The following is a 16,420-nucleotide window of genomic DNA, read 5'->3' on the forward strand; positions in this document are numbered from 1 at the left end:
AAATGTAAAAAAAAAAATTTATGATAATGATAAATAATGATTTGTTGGATAAAATTTGTGTATAATTTGTTTACAGGAGATTCGTTTATCTTTATTTCTAATATGAAACCTTTGTGGCAATAATGTTTTTTTTTTCTTTTTCTATTATTATTTATTTATAGGGTTAGGGTAAACATTATTTGAAGGTAGTGTTTGTTCTAAACATACAATTGCACTCATTCAAACGTGTCACATTTAAAAGCCTCCATTTTATTTACATATAGGCCTATGAGTTGTTAAATAACACATATAATTCCCGATACTAGGGTTGTCTCGATAGTAAAGTCCTCAACGTAGTCCTTATAATTGCGATTTATGTCGCTCGACTATAAGTTCAGCAACAACAAGACAATTCAGCAATAAATACTGAATATAAATTGTATCTAATTGAAATAATTTATAAACTATGTATTTGATGATAAATATATAACGAATATATATCGTCAACAGCACATTTCCCGATTTATCTCATGCCTCGCTGTTTTTACGGATTCGCTAAAAAAAAGACTACACTACCCACAAATCCGTTCGTGGAGGATGATTGTAATCTCAACGTCAGCTGATAGAAGTCACATGACAGACATTTTCGATTTCAGACATCCAGGCAGATCCTACTGATCGGGAAGCAGGAAACTAACATATATTTACGTTTTCCAGCTTACAAAATGTTTCTGTCCATTTGGAAATCGTTGTGACCAACAGTGTTTTGCATTATGAATTAGCTGTTTACACCAGCGCACCCAATTATTCGGTAAGTTTACTTCGCACAGTTATTATCACAGTCAGTCAGTCTCCATTCACTCACAAGCCTAAATGATAGCATTAATAATTTATTAATAGCTTATAATTCAGCGAATCAGATGACGTGTTCACATTACACATATACAATGACTTCTTTGGTTTGATGTCATGAGGAAGCAGTAATGCAGCATATGGGGAAAATAGCAGTGCTGTTGTGTCAGGTGTCACTTGACTTTGATGCTTTGTGTGTTCAATAGTCTCAGGTTGTCATAGAGCTAAAGACTTCAAGCCAACATGACTCCGGAGAGAAAGAGCCTGCTCAACATCATCGTCCTGGGCTTGGGCTTCATGGTGATGTTTACTGCCTTTGGCACCTGTGGGAATATTGAAGTAGGTTTTGAGCTTTTTGATACTTGGAAATCCACAATTTGATGACTATTATAATATTATCAGATGTAACTAGGCTTGTAGAAGCCTACTAAAAATATCCAGTATGACAATCAAACCTGCATCTTTACTTTTTTCAGCAAACGGTAATAAAGAGTTTCAACAGTACAGAGTTTCATGGAAGTGGCTACACCAGGTATTCATTTTCTTCAATTATTCCTTCTGTTATCAGAACGCCATTCTTTATTGAGCACAATAGTGGCCACACACTCTTTTAGTTTGCTTTTTCAGTAGGTATTTAAAAAAACTTAACTTGAAGTCAGCATGTTTTTTTCTTCCCTATTGTGACATATATCCAAGTGAAACGCCTTCTCGGCTTGAGTTTGCCCATTGGGAATTGATTGGATGGTTGTGGTTTGCTATTGGTGGATCTCATGTGAGTGACAGGTTGCCCCGCCCTCATCATCAGAGTAGAGAAGAGATGTCTGTGCAAAAGGGAGGGGAAGCTATTTTGGTTAAAAATTACGAGGCACATGAATTAAGATAACATAATGATGTGCATTGGATCAATCACATAATAAATACTGCATTAATCCATAAAATGACTTCAAGGTGACTTTCAATAAAAAAGCCAGTTCCCAGATGAAGCACAACATTAGAAATGTTGATCTGAAGCAAATTAAGGTTTACAAAAATCAAGAATAAAAAGTCATAAGACTATGTACTTGATCTCTCCACAAATATACATTGCACATGACAAAAAAAGTGGCCGTTTGTAAAACTTGTAAATTTAGTTTATTGTAAAAACCCATATAATATGATGGGACATTTACTTGCAGACTCCCACAGTTGTGCTCAAAATCATGTGACATGTTTTGGCCTCTGCACCCATTCTGAATGAGATTTATGATGACTGATTCAAAGATGAAAAGTGGGTCATCTGATGTTGTGCTGTAAGCTAACGAATCTCTCTTGACCTCAGTAATCACATTGACCATGATTATATAACAAAGAAGCACTGTCTGTTCCCAAAGAAAACAGAACTTTGAAACAGAGAAATGAATGCAGTGGCATGTGACCCAACAGTCGTGACACTTATTCAGCACAGCCTCTTTACCATTTGAACAAACATTTGAACATTGAACAGTGGAAGAAAACATCCTGTCTGTTTTATTTGTCGTGCTACTACTGTTGCGGCATTTGTAAAACTGGTTATTAAAATGGACTTTTTAATATTTCATTTGTTTTCTATTACAAAACAGACTCATTGCGTTCAATCAGCAATATAGTGTGAATATATTGTTTACTGTAGATAATGAGATTTAAACAAATTCCAAAATGTTTTATACTGTATTAATTCAATTTATATATTCATATATTTACACTACCATTCAAAAGTTTGGGGTTGGTACGATTTTTTTAATAGTAAAATAGAGTAAAACCACTAATACTGTGAAATATTATTACGATTTAATATAACTGTTTTCTATTGCAATATACACCAATCAGGCATAACATTATGACCTAATATTGTGTTGATGGTCTCACTGTCAAACTCGCTCAAATCCTTACGCTTGCCCATTTTTCCTGCTTCTAATCAACTTTGAGGATAAAATGTTCACTTTCTGCCTAATATATCCCACCCACTAACAGGAGCCGTGATGAAGAGATAATCAGTGTTATTCACGTCGCCTGTCAGTGGTCATAATGTTAAAATGGAATATTATTCCTGTGGTCAAAGCTGATTTTTTTTCCAGCATCATTACTCCAGTCTTTAGTGTAACATGATCCTTCAGAAATCATTTGATGCTAATTTAATTATTTGTATACAGCTGTATAAATTCATATATCCATAACCTTCAAACAGCTAAAAGCTATTTGCAAAATAATAAATCAGTAATAATCCAAATAATCCTAATCCACCCGTAACACATCGTTTTCATACTTCTCTTCTAGCATGGCGATTATCTACGCAGTATTTTCTGCCTCTAACCTCATAGCGCCCTCAGTGATAGCTGTCGTTGGACCTCAGCTGTCTTTGTTTTTTAGTGGACTTCTTTACAGGTAAGCGCCTGAAGGGCTTTCTGTCATAAATTCTGGAGAAAATGCCTAATTTATGATTACATGGTTTGCTCTCTGGTCTCTTTTAGTGCTTATATTGCTGTTTTCATTCATCCGTACACTGCATCATTCTACACTTTATCTGTGTTGCTTGGAATTGCCGCTGCAGGTTCGATATCATTATCTGTTCGGTTATGAAATCATACTATGTAGCCACACATTCTCTAAAATATTCCGCTAACTTTGTCTCTTGCAGTTCTTTGGACGGCCCAGGGGAATCTGCTCACCATCAACTCCAAAGATTCCACCATTGGGAGAAACAGTGGAATATTTTGGGCGTTGATGCAGTTTAGGTACATCATGCTTGTTGACACTGAGCATGTATAGATGGAAAAACGGTACAAGTACTATGATTTATTTATTCTCTTTTGCAGCCTATTCTTTGGAAATCTCTACATATATCTTGCCTGGCATAACAAGAGTCACATAACCGGTGAGTACATGTTATATGTATATATTGTACAATATAATATATATATTGTTCAACTATGGCCACTTGGTGGAAATCACCACATAACTGAAAGACAGTCATAATGTGTGTACAAGTTGAAGTAACAATAATTTTGTTTGACATTAATAAATGGGGTGCTTATTTGATGTAACAAAGATACTGTAAAAAAAAAAACAAAGTAAATTCTGAATGGTTACACAGAATTTTAATCGAGGTCTCTAGTTGAATCAAGCTGAAAAACGTCTTTTGCTGGTGTCAGATAAGGACCGCCAGACCGTTTTCATCACACTCACGGTCATCAGTCTGGTGGGCAACTTCCTCTTTTTCCTGATCCAGCGAGCAGACCCAGACCCTGCACCAGAACCTTCTGATGCCTCTGAGTCACTTCTACCAACAGACATCTCTGACAGTAGTGATGTGGTGTAAGTACATATTTGTATGCACTTCTGCAAATCAAGACCTTAATCTGTACCAGTTTAATCATATCATATCATGTCTTTTTTTTCCTTTGCCTTGCTTCCTATTCTTGTTACTCCTTTTAAGTCCATCCCAGAGTCTGTGCTCTCAGGCATTGGATGCATTTAGTAAGTAGCGCTAAACTATTTAAGAATGTATGAAAAGATTTAAAATTGTGTTCTGTTAAAGTTACGTACTAAGATCTCCTATCTCATCAACAGAGAAATCCATAGAGCTGGCTATGACTAAAGAGATGCTTTTATTGAGCATACCCTTTGCATACTCTGGTAAGTTCAGTCCTCTAAAAGTAAATCTGTGTGGTAGCAGTGGTAGTTCACACCATGATGACAGATAAAGCAAATTATGGAAAGAAGAGGGCCCAAAACAGAGCTCTGAGGGACCCCTTTTGTAGCTGGGGGGATTTGTTCCATCGGATACTAATAATGCACTTATTTATTTATTTATTTCCAAAAGGGACAGTGTACATAAATCAATATTCATGAATTTCAATGTACCCAAGTTAACCAGAAGGCTAGTTTTCATTGGTAGCACCTTTGCCAGAAAAGAAAGGAAACAAGAAAAAACAACAGTAATAGAACCAGAGCCTCTAAACAACTCTGTAAAATACAATTAAAAGTATAATAATGAAACATGTTTAAACATGTTTTTATTTTAACAATATTTGTTATGAACAAAAATTGTTATTATTAACTATTAATAATCTCATCTTTTGGCTTGTGTCAAATTCCAAATAAAAATATAGCTGCAAGCAGCAATTAATGGGGTTCAACTGATTTAAGGCCTAAATAGATATTGTGTTTTATTTAGCAAGCATGTAACCACTTTAATCATAGATGGAAAAAACCTAATCCTAACAGCCAATGCAGGCAATTTACCATATGGAATATATATTTTAAAAGCTTTTTAACAGTTATAGCGCCACCTATGGTCTGATCTCCATATAAGTGTGCATGCTCTTTAAGAATCATATGTCGCATGTGCTCACCTTGTTTCATGAAGTTCTGAGTTTTCGTTTAGGATTTTGAGTCAGTAACCTAGGACTAGTTCACAAAAGTTTTTTTTTTAAATAATCAACAATATTTAACTAACGATTCGATGGATCCTAGAGGCAAATTTGTTCAGAATGAGTACTTCTACCATGTGGAACAAATGTCGTGGGCTTGTGCAGAACAAATCGTGTGGTATACAATCTTTTATGCACCTGAAAAGTGTGAAGGTGACCCCTGGTGGCTGATTTCTTTCAAATTACTCACAGGCCTCTAGGGCCGTGAGTCAAACAGGCCCAGCGAGTTTTATTACGATCGGCCTCCGTTAACCTTGTCTGATAGCTGCTCAAACTTCATTGGCCACCGGCCACATTTTTTGAGATACACGAATGTCCTCAAAGGCAGTCTTGGCACCTTGGATAAAGACACTGCATGCCAATTTTCAAATCAATCAGACTTAGGTTGCTTAGTTATAGCCATTTTAATGCCCCCCTTCCCCCTTGTTATAGCGCCAAAAAAGTGGCCAGTCACCGCATGCTTTTTCATGCGACCACAGAATGAGCACTTACATACACTATATTGCCAAAAGTATTGGGACGCCCCTCCAAATCATTGAATTGAGGTGTTCCAATCACTTCCATGGCCACAGGTGTATAAAATCAAGCACTCGGCATGCAGACGCTTCTACAAACATTTGTGAAAGAATGGGTCGCTCTCAGGAGCTCAGTGAATTCAAGCGTGGTACTGTGATAGGTTGCCACCTGCGCAATAAGTACATTTGTGAAATGTAATCACTACTAAATATTCCACGGTCAACTGTTAGTGGTATTATAACAAAGTGGAAGCAATTTGGAACAACAGCAACTCAGCCACGAAGGAGTTGGCCACGTAATTGACATTTTAGGCGCACAGTGCACAGAAGTCACCAACTTTCTGCAGAGTCAATGGCTACAGACCTCCAAACTTCGTGTGATTATCTCAAGAACAGTGCATAGAGAGCTTCATGGAATGGGTTTCCATGGCCGAGCAGCTCATCCAAGCCTTACATCACCAAGTGCAATGCAAAGCGTCAGATGGAGTGGTGTAAAGCATGCAGCCACTTTACTCTAGAGCAGTGGAGACGTGTTCACTGGAGTGACCAATCGTGCTTCTCTGTCTGTCAATACGATGGACGAGTCTCGGTTTGGTGGTTGCCAGGAGAACGGGACTTGCCTGACTGCATTGTGCCACGTGTAAAGTTTGGTGGAGGGGGGATTATGGTGTGGGGTTGTTTTTCAGGGGTTGGGCTTGGCCCCTTAGTTCCAGTGAAAGGAACTCTTAATGCTTCAGCATACCAAGACATTTTGGACAATTTCATGCTCCCAACTTTGTGGGAACAGTTTTGGGATGGCCCCTTCCTGTTCCAACATGACTGCACACCAGTGCACAAAGCAAGGTCCATAAAGACATGGATGAGCGAGTTTGGTGTGGAGGAACTTGACTGGCCTGCATCTCAACCCGATTTAATTGGTCCTGACCTCAACCCGATAGAACACCTTTGAGAGGATTTAGAGTGGAGACTGAGAGCCAGGCCTTCTCATCCAACATCAGTGCCTGAAACACCCACCCATTTTCCCACAAACACACTCCTAAACCTTTTGGAAATCCTTCCCAAAAGAGTTGAAGCTGTTATAGCTGCAAAGGGTGGGCCAACTCCATATTAAACCCTACAGATTAAGAATGGGATGTCATGTGGGCGTCCCAAAACTTTTGTCAATATGGTGTGTGTGCCGAGTTTGTTGAAAATATCTCATTCCGTTCATGAGTTATAGCCATTTGAGTAAAAGTTGCTCTGCCCTTTTCTAATGTGTTGGTGGTCCTTAGGGACTGTGAATTGAAATTTCAACTTTTTTTTTGATAATGTTCTGATCGGTCAAAAAACCTAGGACTAGTTCGCAAAAAATTCAAGATACCCAAAAATTTCGTGTTGAAAAGGGTGATGATCGAATCCATAAATGTTGTCTGTGTTGAACCAACGATATAAGACACTTGAGCCTACACCTAACGGTTTAGGAGTTATGAGCCATTTCGTACTTTTGACCACTGTATCGCCACATAGATTAAAAAGTAACTATATTGCGATATACAGTATACCATTACAATGATTATAAAATTATTCATATTGTGTTGTAGGATTTCTGACATACTGTCCACCCCACTGACTATCTTTTGGAGAGCTGTCTCAGATCTGTAAATTATATGAATAACAGATGTGTGATGTTGAGACAATGTGGCTGCCTATCTGTACAGGTCTCGAGCTCACCTTTTACAGTGGGGTGTATGGGACATGTTTAGGGGCCATGACTCAATTTGGAGAAGGCGCCAAGGGTCTCATCGGCCTATCTGGAATTTTGATCGGTGTTGGTGAAATACTTGGTAAGTGCATTACAACTAGTGTGCTTCTGTTCTCAGTGAACATGACAAAGCAAATGTAATAAGACTATTTCTCTGTTTAACCAGGAGGGGGAGTATTTGGGATCATGGATAAGTGTAACCGTTTTGGCAGAAACCCGGTAGTGTTTTTGGGGCTGGTTACCCATATTGTGGCATTCTACCTCATCTTCCTCAATATTGCCAATGATGCTCCTGTGGCCCCAGAGGAAGGCACAAAAATGCAGGCTTTTATCCAACCCAGGTAAGAGACGATGGGTGCAGCCTGGGCATTGAGAATGGTTTCTTGCTTCTTTGTATTGATTTATTTTGTTGTTCATTTGTTGTGGCAGTGTGCCTGTGGCGCTGATATGCAGCTTCTTGCTGGGTCTGGGTGATAGTTGCTTCAACACTCAGCTCATCAGCATTGTGGGGTTCTTGTTCCGGGACGACAGTGCTCCAGCGTTTGCAGTCTTTAAATTTGTACAGGTTTGAGCCTTCCTTTTATTAAAGTGTTCTAATCTGTAGCATTTAAAGTCATTAACTTGTTTGATATAAGAAGACAGTGCCAATAATTAAATGTTTGGGTAAAAACTTTTGGGTATGAAAACACAGCCGGGTCATATTTCACCCCAATATAAAAAAAACAACGTAAATAGGATATTTATTATTTTGCTTAAAACATGAAGGCAATTTTTAATTTCAGTTTTTTTATTTTGTATTATGACATTTCCCCAAAAATCCCCTCCACCCCCCACTCCATTCCCATTATTATTATTTAAGCTTTTAACAGCAATTAATTATATTTAACAATAGTTTAAAAAAAGGCCATGATCCATCCATTCTCCCATCCATCCATACTCTCATCCATCCATACTCTCATCCATCCATCCGCCCATTTATCCATCCATCCATCCATACTCCCATCCACCATCCATTCATACTCCCATCTACCCATCCATCCACATTAAAATAGTAAGCAAAATTTTATTTTCAGTTTTTTTTTTCACCATCCACCCACAAATCCATTCTCCCATCTACCCAGCCACCCATCCATCTATCCATACTCCCATCCATACTTCCATCCATTCACCCATCCATCCATTCTTCCATCCATTCACCCATCCATCCATTCTTCCATCCATTCACCCATCCATCCATCCATTCATCCATCCATCCATCCATCCATTCACCCATCCATCCATTCATCCATCCATCCATTCTTCCATCCATTCACCATCCATTCATCCATCCATCCATCCATTCACCCATCCATCCATTCATCCATCCATCCATTCATCCATCCATACCCCCACCTACCCATCCATCCATCCATCCACCCACCCATTTATCCATCCATCCATCCTTCCAAACACCCACCTATCCATACACTCACCTATCCACCCATACTCCCATCTACCATCCATTCACCTTAAAACATGAAGCCAATTTTTATTTTCAGTTTTTAAATTTTTTTATTATGCCACTCTTCCACCATCCATCCACCCACCCACCCACAAAATGTCAATTCATACTCCCATCTACCCACCCACCCATCTATCCATCTACCCACCCACCCATCCATCTATCCATCCACCCACCTGTCCATCACCAACCCACCTGTTCATCCATCCATCCATCCATCCATCCATCCATCCATCCATCCATCCATCCATCCATCCATCCATCCATCCATCCATCCATCCATCCATCCATCCATCCATCCATCCATCCATCCATCCATCCATCCATCCATCCATCCATCCATCCATCCATTCTTCCATCCATTCACCATCCATTCATCCATCCATCCATCCATTCACCCATCCATCCATTCATCCATCCATCCATTCATCCATCCATACCCCCACCTACCCATCCATCCATCCATCCACCCACCCATTTATCCATCCATCCATCCTTCCAAACACCCACCTATCCATACACTCACCTATCCACCCATACTCCCATCTACCATCCATTCACCTTAAAACATGAAGCCAATTTTTATTTTCAGTTTTTAAATTTTTTTATTATGCCACTCTTCCACCATCCATCCACCCACCCACCCACAAAATGTCAATTCATACTCCCATCTACCCACCCACCCATCTATCCATCTACCCACCCACCCATCCATCTATCCATCCACCCACCTGTCCATCACCAACCCACCTGTTCATCCATCCATCCATCCATCCATCCATCCATCCATCCATCCATCCATCCATCCATCCATCCATCCATCCATCCATCCATCCATCCATCCATCCATCCATCCATCCATCCATCCATCCATCCATCCATCCATCCATCCATCCATCCATCCATCCATCCATCCATCCATCCATCCATCCATCCATCCATCCATCCATCCATCCATCCATCCATCCATCCATCCATCCATCCATCCATCCATCCATCCATCCATCCATCCATCCATCCATCCATCCATCCATCCGTCTGACATTTATTTTGGGGTGTTCATATTCTTGAGATTTTTATGAGACTCATCTGTTTACTTGAAACTGTTTTAGAAACATATATTGTTTTGAAAAAAAAAAAAAAAACAAGAATCATAGAAAATGTATTTTTATTGAAGGAATATATTTGCATCGCTTTTTGACAAGTTTCACCTTGTCTTAAGTAGTCATCCCAAATTAAAAAGAGGCTATTTTCTTTGAGCAAATCAAAATTCTTATTTTTATTTTTCCTCATTCCCATTAGTCTTAATGACCTAATTTGATTTTTTTAACAGTAATATTTTTTTTCTTTGGTATTATAGTATTTTAATCGGAATAAATCCATCATTATAGTAAATCAATATATGCATTGCAGGAATATATTTTAATTTGGCATTTTAATTGATCTCATCCTAAAAAATATTGTATATATTTGCAAGTATAGTAGTATAAGAACCAGTCATCAAAAACCCACATTAATTGACCTCAGATCTGTGTATCATGGGGTATGTGAAGTTGTGTTTCTTCCTGGTGTCTCTGCAGTCCATCACAGCTGCGGTGGCCTTCTTCTACAGCAACTACCTTCTCCTGCAGTGGCAGCTGCTCATCATGGTGCTGGTGGGCTTCCTGGGCACCGGGACCTTCTTTCTGGTGGAGTGGGCTGTTATCAGAATTCGACGGGACTCGGACTATGACAGTATCTGATAGGAGCGGTTAGAAGGACTGAAGTGCCAGAACTACCGTCTCATCTCCAGCCATCAGCCTCAGTGAGCACATCTGAAACCATCTTCAATGCTCTCTTACCTAAACTTTCAGCTGCGGGTGCACCTAAACCATGTATTCATTCTCCTTTTCAAACCAATCAACTGTATAGACACACATTGCACATAAAACACGTTTACTCCACAGATGGGATTAAGGATCAAGTGCTGTAATGCAATAATAAATGGTTTGTTCAAATTTTTACGTTTTCGAATAGCATTATGCTGTGCAATGCCAATGACCATCTACAATCTATGGTCTCATCGTCTTTTCAACATCAGCTTGAACACTGAAAAAGACGCAAATGACTAAAGACATAATTCGCCCAAAAAGTAAACTTCTGTCATGATTTACTCACCCCTCAGGTTGTTCCAAAACTTGAATGCTATTAATTGTTTCGTGGAACACATTAAGAATCATGCTGTTCGTTTCACCACAAAGATAGTGACCAAAGCTCCAAAAACAAACATGAAAGTGTCATATAAATGCTCCATACAAATGATGCACTATATTTCAAGTTGTCTGAGCGCGTTCAAATATTCAAATATGCCGCTTTCTTTGCACGAGGTTCGCCCAAACACTGTTGGTTTTCGTTTGGTAAGCGAACGTAACTTACCAGTTTGAATACAGGGAATGACTTTTGTGAGCTGCAACCTAAATTGACCTAAATTTCCGTCAGATCCTCACAGAAAACAATCATATGACATCAACAGTCTTAGGATAGAGCGCATTAGACACTGTGCTTTGTCCATGTTGGAGCCGAAACGATGTGGTCACTGTGAATTGTGTTGGGAAAGAAATTCAGCTTATCACTGAAAAACTAAAATGAGGATATGTAAATGAAGACAGAATTTGGACAGTATTTTAGGTGAACTACTTCTTTAAGTAATAAATTCAGCTATTGTTGAGACCTCTATAGAAGATTGTTTCAGCCAGGGAATAAAAATAAGGTATTTGCGTCATTTTATATCACAATTCAGACTTTTCTTCTCTCGCTATTTTCTTTTTTTCTCAGAATTGTGATATGAACTCACAATAAAGAAAAAAAGTCAAAATTGCGAGATATTCTGAGAAGTACGGTCCGAATTGAGAGATATAAACTCTGTTTGAATTGACAAGTGATGACATGGACATTAGGAATTCGTTCTCTAAATCGTGGCCACATTGTACTAATTCGTTCCCTCATTTTGATTGAACTGAATCAAGGGAATATATTATTACAATGTGGCACAATTTCACAATTCTGACTTTATAATACGCAATTGCAAGTTTATTTCACAATTATGAGGAAAAATAGTATACATATTAACTGTAAAATTGCGAGTTTTAAAGTTAAAATTGTATGGAGGACAAAATATGACATGGACAAATATGCCACAGATTAAGAATTTGTTCTCTCCTTTTAGTAAAACATGTCACATTGAACTAATTCGGTCCCTTGTTTTGATTTAACTGACATTTATTAATATTGTTATTAATCATATTATTAAAACGTGGCCATGATTTAGTAAAACGAGGGAACGAATTAGTAAAATGTGCTGACGTGTTAGTTAGTCTTGGGTATGAATTGTTAATTTGTGGCAACAATGCGGTTTTTTACTGTATGTCATGTGTGGAGTTCTGTAAAATTGTGAGATATAAACAAAGGAAAATAAGTTGGCTCAACTCTGACTTTATATTTTCACAATTGTGAGTTTATTTCACAATTATGAGAAAAAAAGTAATGATTGAGAGATATAAACTTGCAATTATGAGGAAAAAAAATTATAGATATAAACTGCAAGGTTTTTAAAGTCAAAATTGTACGGAGCCCACATGACGTAAACAAATATGCCACAGATTAAGAATTTGTTCTCGCCTTTTAGTAAATTGTGGTCACATTGAACTAATTCGTTCACTTGTGTTGATTTAACTGAAACAAGGGAACATAGAGAGAAAAAAAAAAGCAAATCGTGGCCACTTTTTAATAATATGTCGTGCAGAATTTTTGAAAAATTTTGAAATATGAACAGAGGAGAAAAGTCAGCCCGATTCTGACTTTATATCTCGCAATTGCGAGTTTAAATAACAATTCTGAGAAATATGGTCAAAATTTAGAGATATAAACTCACGATTATAAGAAAAAAAGTCAGAACTGTGGGATAAAAACTCACTTTTAAAGTCAAAATTGTAGAAAGCCCTACACATGACATGTGGACAAATATGCCATGAATTAAGAATTTGTTCTCTCATTTTACTAAATCGTGGCCACATTGTACTAATTCATTCCCTTGTTTTGATTGAACTGAAACAAGGGAACATATTATTCAAACGTGGCCATGATTTAGTAAAACGAGGGAACGAATTATACATAATTTTACCGCATGTCGTGCGGAGTTCTGTAAAATTACGATATAAACTGAGGGAAAAAGCTCAATTTTGACTTTAAAACTCACAATTGCAAGTTTATATCACAATTCTGAGAAAAAAGTAATGATTGGAAGAAATATAGTTTCAAATCTGAGAAATACGGTCCGTATTGTGAGAGAGAAAAATGTCAGATTTACCTTTTTTTTATTTATTCTGTAGCAGAAACAAGCTTCCATAAGTCTTAGTGCATTGCAATAAATCACTGAGCAATGAAACATCATTTATATACACTACGCTGTGAGACTCTAGATGAGAAATATGATTATAGACTCGCTTTTTATCTTTCACAACTACAAAATGTGAAACACTCCATGCACGGTCAGTCAGTTTTAATTATTTTTGCCAGTTGCTTTTTCTTTTCTGTTTCTTTTTTTAAGGAAACAATTTTGCCAAAGATTGAAGCACTCTTTCTATAATTTTGCCATATTTTTTTTTCATTAGTTTGTTCTTGTGTGTTTGTGTGAAGTGAACAGATATTGAAACTGAACCTGATTACTGATATAATCAATAGAAAACCGAGAAGAAACAATTTGAGAATCATTATAAACCGCAGCTGTACTATTATCAAGCTGAGCCAAGTCAACAAGTCATAAATATCAATCTTGAAAACGGGTTCAGAAAGACCTTTTCATAATACATTCACAGTACATATGCTACAAGCTCATTTGCATGGGATGTTATTATTTTATTTGGTTCAAGCCAATGCAATCTATAGGATGTTGAGGGAAAATTATATGAATATCTGTCATATACTTGAATGTATCTTACTGTAAAAATGTTAACGGAACCTGGATTTTCTGTTTTCTTTTATAAATATGTGTATATATGGGATTAAAGAGCATTTTGAGCCTTTGATTCTTGCTTGTGTCTGTTCGTCAGTGTTCATGATACACAATACATACATGACAAATAAGGGGATGAAACCAAGAGAATGAAAAGAAAATACACAGATCAGGCATAACATATATATATTGTGTTGGTCCTTTTGCTGCCAAAACAACTCTGACCGGTCGAGGCATGGACTCCACTAGACCCTGAAGGTGTGCTTTGGTATCTGGCACCAAGATGTTAGCAGCAGATCCTTTAAGTCCTGCAAGTTGTGAGGTGGGGCCTCCATGGATCAGAATTTGTGACACTCAAAAAACACTAAATTAAAAGTAATATTTAAACTGTTCTTTATACATGACATTTTGGGCTTGAACTTGATTTAATCAAGAAGAAAATCTGATACTCTTTTAGGTTAGGATGAGTTTGACATTTGTTCATATGTTTACAGGAACAATGACAAAGATATTATACAATTTTAGGAAAATGAAAGAAGAAATGGTCAGGTTCCAGGTTAAATTTACTACAGTTCCTCCAAGCAACCCCCGATAAATAATTAAATAAATAATACCGTTTAGAAATCGACATCAATACAAAAGCGAAGAAAACGTTTAATGTTTTATACACTTGCTATTTGTTTAAGCCAATATGGTTGTATAACAGGCCTACGAATAAATAAATAAATCGTTTGTCTTTTTATTTTTTGAAAAGTTTGTTATTTTTATCATTATAAAAATGTTCTCTGACGGATAATTGGTGTAAAACTGCAAGTATCGCTCTCCGCTCTCACGTGCACTGCCGATGATGCTGCCACTGAATCAGCTGCTAAGCAACCAAAGACGCCGCCACTCACAACAGAAAGCAATTTCTGTTGACCGACAGAGACTTCATCCAATGAGGATAGAGAGCGCGAGTGACGCGCAGCAATTTAACCAATCAGCATCTTTGAAAGGCGGGGAGAGCGTAAATTGATAGCAAACTTGACACAATTTACCAAAGCAAAGCTGCCGGTAACGTGCGACTTAAATGATGACCGAGAGGCGACACACAAGAAACTGATTTAGTATAACTCTACCTTGCTCACAGACACGAGAAAGCAGTTTAGATCGTTATAATATGTTCGAAAACAGACTAAACCGGGACTTGCGTACTTGTTTAGAGATATGTCATTCAAACGAACAGATCTGTGATTGACAGCATCTCATTCGTTTAGACTAAACAGTCGACGACCATGTCGACAGACATAAGCCTTCACGAGCTGGTGGATCTCTCCATCGGGACGCCTGATGTCGGATCTGTCCATTTCGGCGCTCTGCACACTTTACTACACGCCATCCTGGGACACCTGAAGATCGAGAGGGTCACAACTACCTGGAAGGAGGCGGACAACGACCATGGCAGCCCAACACAGACTAAAGCCTTACTGGTGGACAAGGCAAGCCCCTATCGAGTGATGGAGGAGAGGGTGCGGCGGATGGAGGAGCAGATGCGCGCGCTGGAGGCTCTGCCCAGTGCCTCTGAGCTCATGGGCTCCTCCGACACGGCGCTCGGCGACATATGGACGCTCATGCAGCTCCGCAGAAAGGCGCAGGGAAACGAGGACGGGGTGTCCAAGGTAAGCCACAGCTCTGCAGGCAGGATGCAACTTACAAAAAGTACACTGTAGTCCTACCACAGAACACAGTAGGCTTATTATGGTATGCTATAACATCACACACCATTGTGGCACCATGTTTTATTGGACATATTGAATGGAAACATGTTGTTGGACAAATAGCATAGTACACTCTTACAAATAAAGGTGTTTTGACAGTGATGCTATAACCATTTTGGATTCCCAAAAGACCTTTGAATGAACAGCTCTTAAAAAACAATATTTCATCTTAGAGTGTTTACACTTCAATTCACATTTATTTAGGCTACATATAGGCTATCGTTTAAAAGCAGCTTCACAGAAAATGCATGCGTCTACTCTAACTTACATTACAATTTAAAGTGGTTTGTTATCAGAGGAGACCGTGTCCAAGTTATGTATTTCAGAAATGTACTTATCAAAGCACACAGTTAGCTAACAATGTATTATTAATCAATCTTAAAAAAAATGAAGGCACAAACAATGGGCTCAGTGAAACAACTATGTCCTACTAAGAACGAAAACGTTTTTCTTTTGCATTTTTAGGGTATGTTTACACGACAACGATGTAGCTACTAAAACAGCTATTACCTTGTCAAAACGATCCCGTTCACACGGATCAGCGAAAATGACTTGTTCATGGCAGGCCAGTAGTTGGCGATTTCACCTTGTCAAGACCCCGATAACATGTAATACGCATGCGCATGAGGTCACCATT

At 38.2% G+C, this 16,420-nt stretch overlaps 1 protein-coding gene across 1 annotated transcript; it reads left to right on the forward strand.

Annotated features, from left to right (window-relative positions):
- The first annotated feature begins 612 nt into the window (after positions 1 to 612).
- On the forward strand, positions 613 to 14,104 carry mfsd11 (major facilitator superfamily domain containing 11). Its single transcript, XM_079833115.1, has 14 exons — positions 613 to 790; positions 1,038 to 1,170; positions 1,308 to 1,363; positions 3,124 to 3,231; positions 3,318 to 3,397; positions 3,485 to 3,581; positions 3,663 to 3,721; positions 3,999 to 4,161; positions 4,283 to 4,323; positions 4,417 to 4,482; positions 7,492 to 7,617; positions 7,702 to 7,876; positions 7,965 to 8,100; positions 10,617 to 14,104. The coding sequence occupies exons 2-14, from the start codon at positions 1,075 to 1,077 to the stop codon at positions 10,776 to 10,778; spliced, it is 1,365 nt and encodes a 454-aa protein (XP_079689241.1). The 5' UTR covers positions 613 to 790; positions 1,038 to 1,074; the 3' UTR covers positions 10,779 to 14,104.
- Positions 14,105 to 16,420: the final 2,316 nt, after the last annotated feature.

The sequence above is a fragment of the Gobio gobio genome, assembly GCF_949357685.1.
Source record: "Gobio gobio genome assembly, chromosome: 1".
NCBI lineage: Eukaryota > Metazoa > Chordata > Actinopteri > Cypriniformes > Gobionidae > Gobio > Gobio gobio.